General features: G+C 44.6%; 1 protein-coding gene across 4 annotated transcripts in view; it reads left to right on the top strand.

Annotated features, from left to right (window-relative positions):
• The window catches only part of ak8 (adenylate kinase 8), a 40541-nt gene that overhangs the window by 14949 nt on the left and 10292 nt on the right, over positions 1-15300 (top strand). For 3 of the 4 annotated variants that reach the window (XM_072703732.1, XM_072703727.1, XM_072703740.1), the window contains 7 exons: positions 2344-2425; positions 2754-2825; positions 3146-3169; positions 3365-3508; positions 5769-5900; positions 6572-6661; positions 14146-14287. In XM_072703732.1, the coding sequence (XP_072559833.1) occupies positions 2344-2425; positions 2754-2825; positions 3146-3169; positions 3365-3508; positions 5769-5900; positions 6572-6661; positions 14146-14287 (686 nt within the window). The remainder of the gene's footprint in view (positions 1-2343; positions 2426-2753; positions 2826-3145; positions 3170-3364; positions 3509-5768; positions 5901-6571; positions 6662-14145; positions 14288-15300) is intronic. The other variant, XM_072703728.1, reaches the window with a different exon arrangement.

Below are 15300 nucleotides of genomic sequence, written 5' to 3'. Positions count from 1 at the left end.
TCAAGCTCTGCTCCCCGTCGCCTCCCCAGCCTGCTGTTCAGCTCCCTGCGACATCTGCTCCACGCGTGTCCCTCCTGTGATACAGCCCCCCGCTGCAGATGTTACGGTCCCGGGGTCCTGTCTGGGCCCAGAGCCCCGGCCCTTTTGATGTGTGATAAAACGGAATGGAGTGAGCTGCCATGGGGCTCTGGAGGCTCAAGGGCCGTGTGTGTGTGTGTGTGTGTGTGTGCGTGTGTCTGTGCATGTGTGTGTGTACGTGTGTGTGTGTGTGTGTGCGTGTGTCTGTGCGTGCATGTGCGTGCATGTGCGTGTGTCTGCGTGCGTGTGTGTGTGTGTGTGTGTGCGTGTGTCTGCGTGCATGTGCGTGTGTGTGTGTGTGCGTGTGTCTGTGCGTGCGTAGGATGGTTAGAGCAGTGCGATTGTGAGTGCGAGTTCATTAGAATTTCAATGAAGCCTTGGCTCTGGGCTGGGACCTGGGACACCCCCACACCGCACACTGGGACCTGGGACACCCCCACACCGCACACTGGGACCTGGGACACCCCCACACCGCACACTGGGAGAGCTGCAGAGAAATGCCCACAACCTACTGCTAACTGCTACATTTAAAATATTTCTCTCTGCCCGTCGTGTCTCTGCCCCTGTCCTTCTTTGACTGGCTGTCTGGCTCTTCACCATAATATCCCAGAATTCCCCCACACTGCCTGTGCTTAACAACAAAATTTGACACCCCCCATATCTTGTGTCCATTATGAAATTCTGAATATAAATGGCACATTGTTCTTTTAGATTACAATCTGAAAAAGTCTAATAATAGGACACTATTATAAATGCTGCCGATGCTTAGTATCCGTATGCCTCCGTGCCAGAGGAGATAACGGTGAGTATATACACCCGAACAAACGAAGATCCCTGTCCTCTTAATGTGTCTCGTTATTATCCAGGCCGGCCCACCTCCACAGCACCAGGTCGCCGCCGTCGTATCGAAATGCAACACGTCCCGCGATCGGCGCTTGCTGCATGGGCAGCCGTGCAGTGTCAGTAGCCCGGGTAGATGCGTATTTAATGGCAACGTTGGCACGGGACGGGTGAGATCAGGTGAGGCGTCGAATAGGTTAACAGGCGGAGATCAAAGCGGGAGACAAAGGCGGATTTCAAACACGCCGGGGAGCCGTGCAACAAGCCTGTACTCCTCTGATAATACTTAGATCTATAAATGTTTGTTTGAGATATTTATTTATTTCTAAGATTATTCATTGCGATAATAAGTTGGGCCTAACAAGCACTTGAGGGAAATGGCTCCCCCCCCCCCCCCTTTTTTTAACTTTCCCGCTCCATTGCACAGTAAGCTCTGGGAGTTGGGGAACTATTAAAGAGAATTTCTTTTATTTGCAGCTAATGAATGATATGCATTCTGTGTTCCTCCTTCTTATATTCTTTTTATGGCTAAGTGGGAACAGAGGATAGGAACTGGAAAATTAGGCACATTTTCAAGGTTTTATTAATTTAACCCCTCCCCATTCCTTGCCAGATAAGATGTTCCATTCTTCGTTGTTTGTGCTGAGATATGTTCTGTCTCATTTGCAAATAAATGATACATATACTGCACATTTGCTATTTGAAGAGGCTATCATCCCAAATCCAAAAGATTTAACATTGGCATATTTTATTTTCCTTATGCCATAGTTTTCTATGTTTAATGTAGAAATTACATGTGTTGTGTTTTTGTAAAGATCTAATGTAACCCATCATTGATGTGATTTGGCATTGCTTTCTCGGGGATTAAGAAATCCTTGCGTGAACCGTTCTGTTTTATAATTCTTTGTACAGCTTTTTTGCACTTTATGTTCTGAAATTTGTCATTTTTCCAACCCATGGAAAACAATGATAATGATATAGGCCTGTTTGTTATATTAGCAGATAATTAGGTTGCTTCACAGAATGTAACTTCCATCACACAATACCTGAGTACAACAGAAATCCTCAATTCGAAAGTGTTGGGATGAATCTGGGAAGGCAAATCTCGTTAATGAATTAAAGCAACTGAAATGTACTTGCAAACTTTTTTGTCTCCTAACATGATTCTCCCCTGTTCCAGAGACAAGACCTTGCTAAACTTCCATATGTGGAATTGATTCCTTGTGTGTACATAAACAAGTTTGCAACACATTTATCAAAGTGCAAGGATGCGTTGTATAGGAATGTCATTTCACGGCATACTTTTAATCAGTCTTGGCTCCTAAATCCCCCTATGCAGAGGTGACCCACAGTGTTATGTAAGGTATAATGGCCTTAAACACCTGAACATTTTCATGTCACTGACTAGTCCCTGTGCTCCCCCAGGGCTGGGTGCTGGAGGGGATACCCCACAGTCGACAGGAGGCCCTGCTTCTGCAGGAGCTCGGCATTTCCCCTCACCATGTTGGTGAGTTCCGTAAGCCCAGGCCTTTGGCACTGGTTCCACAGCGGACTGGTCCCTAATGAGGGCTCTTAAGTCAAATCGCAGTGAGGATATCTCTCCAGTATGCAGTATCAGTCAGTTAAATGTCTGAATTAATATATGCCCTAGTAACGGAATGTGGGCTAAATTTAGGAGTAGATCTACAGCCTTGTCCCTGACATAGTGTCCATTTCTGTACTGACTAGTCCTGCTTGTCGAGATTAAGTGACTCTAGCCTGTCTGTGAAACGCCGTTCATTCCCGCCGCACGAAGCTACATGAGTGTTGCAATAAGAGGACTTTTTTTTTCCGAGTGATGCTGGAGGCACCTGATGAAATCCTGATTAGAAGGCGCCAGTGCAGGAGGGTCAGCGTCTGCTCAGAAGGTAAAGCTGAGGGCTCACCGTTAACAAGACGGTTATCGTCAGCACAGGGAGGCAGGAGTCAGGGAGCCGCATTACATGCTAAAGTGCACCCTTGTTGTAATGCATTTCATTATCACCAGCCCTCTGCAATATTGAACATGTTTGCTGAGTCCCAACAAAGGCTCTCTGTATAAAAATCTCCATTGGGTGTAGCGAAGCCTAGTTATAATGAACAAAAGCCTTGGGTCCCAACAGATTTGTTATAGTGAGAGGCTGCTGTATCCTATAATTGCCATCTCAGTTTGCATTGTGCTGGCATCTCATTTTGTCTGTCTCTGCAGATGGCTCTGAAGAATCTCAGTATGGTAATACTGAAAATATTTATTTAAACTGACCTCCACAAATTCACACATTGCTAGTAAATAATACAAATGTTGCAACTAATTATTGCTAATAAATTATGCCAGATTTGTTCTTTAGTAGCTCTGTCAAATTCAATTATCAGTCAAATTTACGGCATTCTAATGTATCGCGTACTTCTGCTTCTCTTTGTTCTCCAGATGAGAAGAGGGTTCTCTCAGATGACAACACTGCCACCCGGCTATTAAAATACCACCAGGAAGTGTCTGCTTTGCAAAGAACATTTCAAAACTGTCTCAAGATTATTAAAGCAGACCAATCCCATGAAGACGTCTTCGCTCAAGGTAACATTGTTGTTTTCTGACTGCTCACACAAAGACACACTTTCAAAGCAAAGAAGGTCAGCAAGCCCTTCTATCCGTTAAACACACAAACATGTATACGCTCAAATTTGTGAGTATGTACGATTTCACACTTGTAAGTCGTATGCCAAAATTACCACTAATGTCAACCAGCCATACTCAGCATGGTTTACAGCACCATCTGCTGGTAGGAGGTCAGCATTGCCAAAAAGCCAATGGGAGGCCAGATTTACCCTCCTTGTCACCCGTGCTGACGGTTGAGGGGATTGCCCTAGGCAGAGCCACAGGCACGGAGCGCCCCGTGTGGCCCTTAGCTAGGATGAACAGTCGTCAACAAGGCCATTAGAGTCATCTGAATACAACCTGTCTCTGTATTATTCCACTTCACTTGACAAAATAATTCTGTCACTCGCTCTGCTCTTGTCTCTGCTGTTATAGAATGAGACAGGTGTTGACTGTGGATCCTTTAGGTGTGTAGTTGTATAATTCCAGCTCTTCCCTATTCTTGAATTTCATTCTCTGGCCACGTCTCAAGTGTATGATTTTCCTAGTGGGCGCTTAGTCAGTTTCCTTATACGTCACACGTTCCTTTCGGTCGACTATAAATCCTGCCCAATTTCGCATTATTTTATGGAATCATTAATAATTTTTTACTCGTTCTGCCGCTACTCGATGTTCTTAATGGAATTTCGCAATGAAATCATGATAGCTGCCATTACATTGGGCTTGTTATATGACACTGACTGCATTGTCCTGTAATAGCTGTTGTTCAGAAATGGAGTGAGAAGGTCCAGACTCAGACCCCTCACATGAACATCAGGCACCCATAGCACTTTAGCCAGTCGCGAGGCGAGTGTTTCTAATTTTTTAATGAATTTGTGTTTTGATTTGCAAATGTGAGGTTTGGGCTTAGCAGTAATAGCTCAATTTATAATTAATAACATCTGATTTGCTTGATTGCCTTCAACAGTGCGAATAAAAAAATTGGTGGGATTTCTTTTTAGCATTAAGTATTTATGGGTCTGGATTGAAATACAAACTGTGATCAAACTGTCTCCTTGAATATTGGTTACCGCTAATTAATAATGCTGTTTGAAGACGACATCACCCCAATCTTCTGACTCATCCATTTTCTACATTAACACCCCCCCCTCCCCATCTTTCACACCGTTTATCACCGCTTGTGGTTTGGTATACAAATTAGCAATGCAGGGCCCAGAGATGGAGTCATTAGTTCTAATTAGGCTGTGGTTAATTACTATACACTAAAGAAGAAACCCATCATATTGAATAACGGCATTGTTGTAGCGAAACCCAACTGGAAACAGCTGTTGGTTCCCTTCAGAGGGTCACACTACAAACAAACGCTCCCCTGGAGTCAGGGGGGGGCCTCTCATCATTTATTGATTACCTGCTTAACTTCCAGATTAGCCAGCCACGTTTGTCATGTGAGGGACTCAGGCTGGTAGCGGCTGTTCTGCTCCTTGTAAGCGCTGATTTATTTGGTCTGATAAGGGATTTATTCTTATATTTAATATTTTTTACCTTCACGTGGATAGGGGCGCAGGAGTTAACGTGATGTTCGCCTTCAGGTTGCACGATGAAGCCCCCCCCCCTCCCCCATATGCGTGTGAGGGGGGGGGGGGGCGAGAGGCTCTTGCAGCAACCTCCCCAGATTTATAGTGCTCTCAGGAGCCGATTGAAGTCTTTTTTTAATCTTCGCTGAAGGGATAGGACGCCCCGGCGCGCTACAGCATGCATCTGCTGCTGCTTTGTTTTTGACATGGGGGATTATAATTAGAGACATTTATAACGCTTTGCCCTTAGAGAATTTCCCTTTTGCAGGTAGGCTAGGGGAGTAAGGCAAAAAAAGTAGTTCACCGGCAATATAATTCAGAGCAGCGGCGGAGGTGACGCCCGACGCCCCCCGCCCGCCGCCCGCCCGCCGCCCGCCGGCTGGGCTGAAGCACCCAGACCGGCTGAGAGCGATGTCGCCCTACGTGGAGCGTCCTTCGCTGTCGGCCCTGCCGTCACCCTGGCCTGTGGGAGGCGCTCTCCTCGGGGCCTTTTGGAACGAGCGTTTCCCGTTCGCTCTTTGGTCCCTCCACGTAATCCTAGCCATCTGCAGGCATTCGTACTGGTGACATCTGCATGTACTCATTCTTGTGCAAATGGCAAATAAATAAAGCATCATTTCATTCATTTTATTTTCATTTCATTTTCTTTTTATTTGTCCCCACAGCACTGAGCTACATACAGCGCCGGCCCCGGCCCCCGGCCCCCTACACGCCCAGGGTCCTTCTGTTCGGACCCCCAGGCTCCGGAAAAAGACTGCAGGCTGAGCTGATCTCTCAGAAATACAACCTTGTCAACAGTGAGCTCTCAATTATCTCCGGCGCTTCGTCTCTCTCGCCGCAGCCGTTCTCCTCTCTGACTAACCTCTGCCCTTCATGTTCAGTTCAGTGGTTACCGCTCACCTTTAACAAATCCTCTGCCTTTTCTTCCCACCCGTAATCTTTATCACCTTTCTCAGTCGTTCAGCCTCATTCTCAAATCTCATAGCCGTGTTCTTGCCCGTTCTTCACCCCACGATTCTGGATTTGGAGGGTGTGATTGCGCCATATGGCTCCCACGTAGCTACAGTATCTCTAAGGGCAGGTGTGCACAAATTTTAATTATGCTAATTATTTGGCATCTGTAACTGTTTGCGCTTTATTCTTCAAGAAATGTCATGGCTATAATTTGAGAGATGATCTAATCTTGATTTAGAATTCATGCGTCAGGTATTTACATGGTAAATATTTTATTTTGAGTCTCGGAAGTGAGCAGGCCTGTGTCCAGATTTTGCCAATAATTTTCATTCTCTCTGATTCTCCTCTGTGCCATACATACTCTTTGTTATACTGCTCCAATAACAAGCATAGGATATTTCTTTTTTTCCTGTACTGTTTACTTTCACAGTCTGAAAGGTTACATTGCATATTCTGTTTATTTAAAGTTTAATATCCTACTTTCTCTCTTTCTTAACCTCTCTCTCCCTTGTAGTTTGCTGCGGAGAGCTTCTGAAGGCAGTTTCTGCAGACAAGACAAGTATGGGAGAGCTCATTAAACCCTACCTGGCATCTGGAGAGCAAGGTACAGCCACGAAGAAGGTCTGAGGGGGTTGCGGAGCAGGAGGGGCGGGGGGGTGGGCTGGTGTTTCTTAGTGTCACGTGAAAGGATATTGGATACCCTGTTTCTGCTTAGTGGAGAGCTACTGTGATTTTTTCGACGGTCACAAACACAATATAATTCCGTGCTCAGCCACCTTCCTTTGTCATAAATCCAATAGTGTGACTTTTACACCTGTGTGCTGCGATAGTCCACAAGCACTGCGAGGTTTGCCTTACAGAAATGAGTAAATTGATGTAATCAACAGGACAGCGTAATACCCACCAACTCTCTGTGTTTATAACATGTTGTGTTTTGTCTAGCTGGGAAAACCGCCTTGGTTATGTTCATACACGTGACTGGGGGGTCCGTTTGCCCCTGCCGTCCATGCAGGAATGATCCATTCTCACAAGGCTGTAAAATGTCGCAGGCCACAAACACTTATTTTAACTTAAAAGTGAAGCTTAGTCAAGTTCAGAATTTCAAGCAATTTGCGCATGCGACACCAATTCTGTGCAGAGCTGGAATTCTGCTTTTTATGGATTGGCGACACCCCCCTCCCCCCACCGCTTTTCATGATGGTTTGGAGCTCACACCATCACAGCCTGAGCCTAAACAGCCTGCTGGCACGGTCAGGATGGAAGTGTCCGGCAAGGTGGCGGGTGAAACGTGTGACCAAGGCGACAGCATCTTGCCGCTGATGAAATAATAATGAACGGCTGCAGCCCGACTCTCATTTGCACATGAAAATGGACTCTTCTCACTTCCCTCCGTTTAATGTTCCGCGATGACAATCCTTCCCCCCAGTTTACATGCTAATGACTTAGCTGCGACTTCCCCATGTGAGACTCCCCAGCTGAGAAAGAGCAGCTTTTTTGTCTTGTTTTGTTTTTTGTTTATGTTTATTTTAAAGTTTATGTTTTAATCATGTGGCTTCATTTTTTCCTGGAATACGGCAAAGTACTTCCTCGTCTCCAAAAAAGTTGGAACGCTGTGTAAAATGTAAATTAAAACAGAATGCAATGATTTGCAAATCCTGTAAACCCATATTTAATTGAAAATAGAACAACATATCATGTTGAAACTGAGAAGTTTTATTGTTTTATGACAAATATATGCTCATTTAATTTGATGCCAGCAACACGTTTCAGACAAGTTCCACAAAAGAATGGAAAAGTTGTGTAATGCTAAAACAAAACACGTTGTTGGATATCTCACAACTAATTAGGTTAATTGGCAACAGGTCAGTAAGATGACTGGTTATAAAACGAGCCTCCCAAAGAGACAGTGTCTCTGTGCAGTGAAGATGGAGAGAGGTTCACCACTCTGTGCAGTGAAGATGGTGACCGGTTCACCACTCTGTGCAGTGAAGATGGAGAGAGCTTCACCACTCTGTGCAGTGAAGATGGAGAGAGGTTCACCACTCTGTGCAGTGAAGATGGAGAGAGCTTCACCACTCTGTGCAGTGAAGATGGAGAGAGCTTCACCACTCTGTGCAGTGAAGATGGTGACAGGTTCACCACTCTGTGCAGTGAAGATGGAGAGAGGTTCACCACTCTGTGCAGTGAAGATGGAGACTGAGTGGGCAACTAGTGCAACAATTAAAAAATAACGTTCCACAACATAATATTGCAAAGAATTTAGGAATTGCAATATCCACGGTACATAATGTCATTAAAAGATTAAAAGAATCTGGAGAAATCTCTGTATGCAAGAGACGAGACTGAAAACCAGTATTGGATAGCCATGATCTCCGGGTCGTCAAGCGGCACTGTTTTAAAAACAGATACGATTTTATAGTGGAAATCAATGCATGGGCTCAGGAACACTTCCAAAAACCACTGTCTGTGAACATGTTCATCACTGCATCCACAAATGCAGGATGAAACTCTACCATGCAAAGAAGAATCCATGTCTAAACATGAAGCACTGCTGGATTCTCTGAGCTCGAAGCAAAATGGAGAACTCTCCTGTGGTATCACAAATGAAAATTTAGAATTCTTTTTGGAAATTGTGGATGCTACGTCCTCTGAGCTAAAGAGGAGAGGGACCATAGAACTTGTTATCAGTTCAAAAGCCAGCATCCGTGATGGTATGGGGCTGCATTAGTGCCCATGGCTTGGGTAGCTTGCACATCTGGGATGGCACCATTAATGCTGAACGATATATACAGGTTTTGGAGCAACACATGCTGCCATCCAGGCAACATCTTTTTCAGAGAAGGTCTTGTATATTTCAATAAGACAATGCCAAACCGCGTTATGCACGTGCATGGTTCTGTGGTAGGAGAGTCCCGGCGCCTACAATCCTGAACTGCAACCCATTGAAAACATTTGGCGCATCATGAAACAAAAAATACAACAGAGACCTAGAACTGTTGAGCAGTTGAAGAATGGAACAAGAATTCACTTTCAAAACTCCAGCTATTGGTCTCCTCAGTTCCTAAACGTTTGCAGAGTGTTATTAAAAGAAAAGGTGACATAGTACAGTAGCAAACACGTCCCTGTCCCAACTTTTTTGAAACAAGTTCCTGGCGTCAAATTCGAATCGAACACATATTTGTCATAAAACAATAACATTTCTCAGTTTCAACATTTGATATGTTGTCTTTGTTCTATTGTCAATTAAACATGGGTTTACATGATTTGTAAATCGTCACATTCTTTTTATTTACATTTTGCACAACATCCCAACTTTTTTGGAAACGGGGTTGTACATCAACCATTTGGAAATCAGTTATTCGTGTTTATGTTTAGCTACAAAATAATGACTTATAGGAAGGACAGTGCAGACTAATATCATTATTAAATGCATTTGGGAATGTATGTAGGCGCACACCCATATTCAGGGTGTGTTTTTTGGATATAACAATGTGTTGGACTTCTCTGTGTTCTCATCAGTCATTCATGTATCATTTCATATTCTGTTTTCGCCTTTTATTGTCATTGTAATCCCAATATTATCCATTGTAAATTCCCGATTGCTCGGTGGCTCTCTTTCTGTGAGTAAGACGGCTTTGATGCCACAGCCAAGAAGGTCAGCCAGCAAAGGCAAGCGTGGTCTTCTGGGTAAAACTGGCCTTTCTACTGGAAAGCCTCAGTACCAGGAAATTGCAGCTTAAGCATGAGCCAGATGTGCGGAACTCTCTTCGCGGAGGATCTCATTTCATTCCTCCCGTTTTCATAGTGAAAGCGCACGTGCGAAATAGTGTCTGGCTGCACACCTCTGGCTTTGTTAGGATGTGTCTGTCGCCACCCCTGCGTCTGTCGCATGTCCTCCCCGTGTTCATGCCAGTTCAATCCCACTGCTCCCACAGTTCTGGTGAATAGGTGGTTCAATAGGGATGTTAGCGTGAACGCCCAGTTCTAGATGGGCACCCCTTCCTGGCCGTATGGAACCATGTGACATTTTTTCACAGTTCGATTGGACCAAAACAAGGAGCAGCTTTCACAGGTGAAGACATAAATAAAGGAACACGGGACCAACGCGTCAGGAGAAAACATCGCATGGGAGGAGATTATGGGTGCGGGGACTGGTGTCGTAGTGGTATCCGGGTTACTGGGGCGGTCAGAGCCATAACAGAATGGAGCACACCAATTTATACATATCTCCGAGAGCATGGGGCAGGTGGAATTAATCTATGTGAATAACCCCTTTCACCTGGCGCTCCCCCCAGAGACGGCTGAAGGCCACGCCCCCCACCACCTGCTCACGCCCTTTGTTTCCTCAAATAGGCTGTGCAGTGCCATGACCCTAATTGTATAAATGGTTGCTCAAAATTCAGGGTGAAAAGTAGCACGTTAGATACATGACTTGTTTGATATTTAGTCCGGCTTATATCAGTCAATGAAAATGTAGTTAGTAATCTATACACACAGACACATGACAGTACCGTGAACAATTTATTGAAGGCGGGGGCTGCATTGTACCCATTCTTCATACTGACAGATGGATTATCCTACAGCTCGGCCCAAATGTGGATTCTGACTTTTGAGTAACTGGGTGTCACAGGAACCGAGCTTCACCCAAACTGTCCCCTAATCATAGTCTCTTTCCCAGGGGTGTGTGAGGGGGAGGGGGGTGACACCTTAAATTACACGCGTGTTGGTTGAGCGCAAGCTGAAGCCGTGAGTTTTCCCTCTGACTGTCACTTCCCTCGTGAAAATGCTCCTTACCGCCGCCTTTTCTGTCCCTCTACCTCTGCTGACGGGGTCCTGAGCCTGGTATCCCACATAATGGCTGTGCTGCGGGAGCGGGAGGGGCAGAGCTGGCCGGCACGCTGTGCTCCGTCACGGTCAGTTTGCGAACGTAGCGGCCCCACCGCCCCCCCCGGCCCCCCTGAGAGGCCGCCACCTTGCCGCAGATGCCAATCACTGAGCCATCCTGGCCCTCCGTCTGCGCCATTTGCCTTGAGCAACTTTTTATTAATTTAATAAACATCCCGCGGAGACCTGCCACTCCACCAGTGCGACGGGGCCCCACCTGCCGACGCACGCCAGGTCCGGGCCTAATGAGGGGGGCGCTGACCGGGGGGGGCGAGCTGAGGCTGGCCGCTCTCACAGAGAACCTTTGGAGAACTCTACAGAGTGCCTACAGAGGGCCCCCATCATCACCGTAATCATGTCCCAGAGTCCTTTTTTATTAATTCGCTGTATCTCTGTTTTTTGATTGGACATTGCCACCCTCGTCCTATTCTAATGCATAGGGGAAAGGTTCCTCAATATGTAGAATTTAATGTCGTCTTATCGACCAGGAATACATCTTCAGGAACTTGGGGGGGGGGATAGCTGTAGCTCCAAATGAGTGGAGCATCCTTTAGAGAATATCTGTAGCGTTAGCATGGGGCTCAGTGCTGGATTCGCCCTTTTCCGTGTAGCCCTTTGTTACCTGAAAGCTCTCACAAGATAAGACGAGCAGATGCTTTTGCATGCACTTTTAAAACCCCTTTGATTCGCAATTAATTGGTAAAATTCAAAGAAGGCATGTCTTCTCGGGACGACGAACAGGAACAAGAGCGGGTTGGGTCTGACAAAGCCGGGAATCCATTCACGCCGCTAAGGAGCCGAAACATGAAGGGACCTGGAGATTTTGGCTAAATTAAATTCTGACAGCGGATGATGATTTCATTGGACAGTCGAGGCATGAAAAAATTATGAAAAGACCCACTGTAGCAGTTAAAATGAAATTCATGCGTCAAGGCACATAAGAACCACAAAAAATAAAAATTATATCAGAACCCGCGCAGTGTATTATAATCAAGAGGAACCAAGCATGTTATAAAAATAATTATGACCTCTGCTGTACTATAAAATTCATTTTTCTGTGGAAAATGGTAGGAAAGGAAGTCATTAAAAAGGCACACACCTTAAAGTCGGCATGCAGTTGAAACAAAGATACGTAGCAAAAAGATTCAAACTACTAACAGGGACATAATTCCTGCAGAAGGGAAGCAGGCTGCTTAAGTTTGCAATCCCAGGAAAATAGTATGTGATAAGAGTATCCACATTGCTGTAGATATTTATGTATTCATAATACTGAAAAATGTTATGTATAAAATAGAAGTAAATGTTGAGCGAGTTCTGTCTCACTTGGGTGTTAAAACACCAGAACAGATAGATTCTGAGACCAGAGTGATTCTGCCAGTGTCATTTGAAGGCCCCCTCCTTCTCTCTCTCTCTCCCTTTCTCTCTCTCTCTCTCTCTCTCCCCCTTTCACAATACCGCCCCCCTCCCTCCCAGTGTCAGTGCGAGTGGCAGGCAGAGAAGCTCTCCCTTAAATAATTTACAAGTTGATTAATAGACTCACAAGGGTATAATTAGGCAGAGGAGAGACAGTGGCTACTGTAACCAGTACAGTGCTTTGGGGATTTGGAGACCAGGATTATGAAGGAAATAGAAAAATAGTGTTATGAATAGAGGGGGTGAGAGGGGGAAGCGTAAGAGCCTCTTTCCAGGGCTTCTGGCGTTTGAAGCCGCTTCAGCAGGAGCAGGGAGCCGAGGTTTGTTTGATGTGGAAATTGGACAGTTTGAATCCGTCTACGTTAATTTTTCACAAGCTTCAGGCACCCCTTGGGTGCTGCTCACTTTTCTTATAGAAAAAATGAATTTTCTCATTCACCCCCACTCCTAATTCTCCCCCTCGCTGTTTTTCAGTGTACCCCTCCTTCCGTTTCCCGTTTATTAACCCTTAACCCTGTGATGATTTTAATAAGACACCTTCCTTGTGAAGCCGCTGAGAATAGCAATGGTAACTTTTTTTCCGTTAAACTGAATGCACATGGAAATTTACCATGTTGTCATGTTCCTTTATTTATGCTATTGATATTTATGTACCGTATGTCCCTCTTGATCTGATGTAGGATGATGTATTTAACACACAATTAAGAATATTAATGAAGATGAGTTTCCTGTAAACCATTTTTTACTGTCCATTAGCATGCTGTGACTTACGTCATGATGTTTCCTTTATTAAGAACAGATATTAAATGATATATTCATCTCCAGTCTTTCTGTAAAAGGAGATTGATGTTTCAGAAAATATCCACACTCACAAATGTGTCTGTGTTGTAATTAATTTAATATTTTTTTTTATATCTAATGTGGAAATATTTCTTGATTGGGGAAAAAATAGTCAAATATATCTTTGTTTACTTACATATATCTTAAAATACAGTATTATTATTTTATAATGGGGGAAAGTGTAATTCACAGAAGCCTGATCTTTTGATTCTGTGTTTGAGACTCTGCTTTATGGCAGTGGGTTTGTGAGAAGGAAAAATATACAGTTTTATTTATTGAAGTTCTTGTTCCTATGCCTTGTGTTGAAGAATGCATATTAGACTGGGTGGGATGCATGTTTATACATGCATAATTGTACTTGCACTGCATGTTTGCCGTGTGCTGGTCTGTAGCGCAACTGATCACCCACTTTGAAATCTCCAGGTGGTTATCTTTCACCAGCCAATCAGCATGGTCCCTGCCCTCTCTCCGTTATTGCTCCCCACCACCAGATGGAACCAGTGATGCCAGTAGCTGTGTTGTTTATTTATCTGGGTCTGCACCAAAGCGTTAGTGGGGCTGGGGGGAGGCGGGGGGAGGGGGTTTACAACTAAGCTAACAGGGTTTATGCAGTTCTGCTGGTGCACTAATTAAAAGTTTCTGCACTACCTTTGATGTCGATCAGACTAAGAAATGCTTGATAGGTTTTTCCTAGACGATCCATTGGCAGGTGCTTGCATTTGTGATCAAACTTTAATTTGTTTATTGTTAAATGCAAGACATTCATGCACAAGCACAAAAATCTAAATGTGACTTTATTGGTTTTGTCAGGAATGTACCAGTGAGCAAGGACTAATACGTGTAAAGACGTCTCGTAAAAATAAGAGTAAAAGCAGCTAATCCACGAGCCTTTGCTTTTCCAGATGGACACAAGTCCCTCACCGTCCTGTTGGTATTTTGTCGTTTTTTCAGTGCCCAATGACCTGGTTCTCCAGATCCTGACTCAGAGGCTCAGCCGGATGGACTGCGCCGCCCGTGGATGGGTGCTGCGTGGATTTCCTCGAAACATTGAACAAGCAGAGATGCTCAAAGAATCTAACTTCATCCCTAACAGGTATCTTCAGTATACAGCTTTTCCTTGTTTTCATCTACAGAACTCAATACTGCTGTTTCACTACGATGGCGTGGAATCACATTTGTACCACATCTGAAAATGCGTTAGTTGAAACCTGATAAGTGTTCAGTAGGTATTTTGAGACAAACTCACTTATACATCACTTGAACTTTTGGTGGTATTTAGTGTTAATTATTGCACCAAACTCTCTAAATATTGGCCAGCGTACAGAAACTTGGAGAAGGACTTTTCTGAGGTCTTGAAATAAACACAGCACCTTGAGTGGAAATGAAGGGCAAGAGAAACGTGAAATGCAGAGAATGAGCATATTACACGCACAACCTCTCGTAACTGCTGTCAGCGTGAACACATTCTCAGTCATAAAACAGGCGGTCAGGACCATCATAGCTCTAATTGGATTCTGGGTGGATGTGGAATTATTGTCCCATAGGGATCATTCTGGGGGACCGGGTGCAAACAAATCACTCGTCATGCACAGAAATGATGAGGAGGAAAAACAAACAGTGCAGGAATAACATACTCATTGTAGGATGCAAGGAATGCTTGATGAGGGAAGAGAGGCTCCTCTCTGGGGATCCGTGTGCCCAAACACGCTGAATAGGTGCGTTGTTCAGGTGCGTTGGACGCTCCATCATTTCTTCACACATTTTCTTTCTTAAAAACCTGTGCAAAGTGTTCATTAATAACATTTTTGTGTTTAGCTGTGTTAAAGTTGGTAGTTTGATTATATATTATGCAGATATGGTGTCAGTTTTAAAAAGTGAGACACTGGGAATTTGCTCAGCAAAATGTTACCTATTTTAATTTCTCTCTCTCTCCTCTCTCTCTCTCTCATTCTGGTTTTGGAAGAATTATCAGAAATGGGGGGATTTTTATTGCAGAGGAGAAGCAGGGGGAATAAGATGGGAGGATGTGCAGGGGTTAATTACTCTATTACTGGGCAGCTCAGTCAGGGGCTGTTTAAACATGGGGGTGCAGGAGGGGATTAGGTC

This window comes from Paramormyrops kingsleyae, chromosome 2, assembly GCF_048594095.1.
Source record: "Paramormyrops kingsleyae isolate MSU_618 chromosome 2, PKINGS_0.4, whole genome shotgun sequence".
Lineage (NCBI taxonomy): Eukaryota > Metazoa > Chordata > Actinopteri > Osteoglossiformes > Mormyridae > Paramormyrops > Paramormyrops kingsleyae.
Note: the sequence above shows the minus strand (reverse complement) of the source record. Positions and strands in the feature narration are given on the sequence as shown.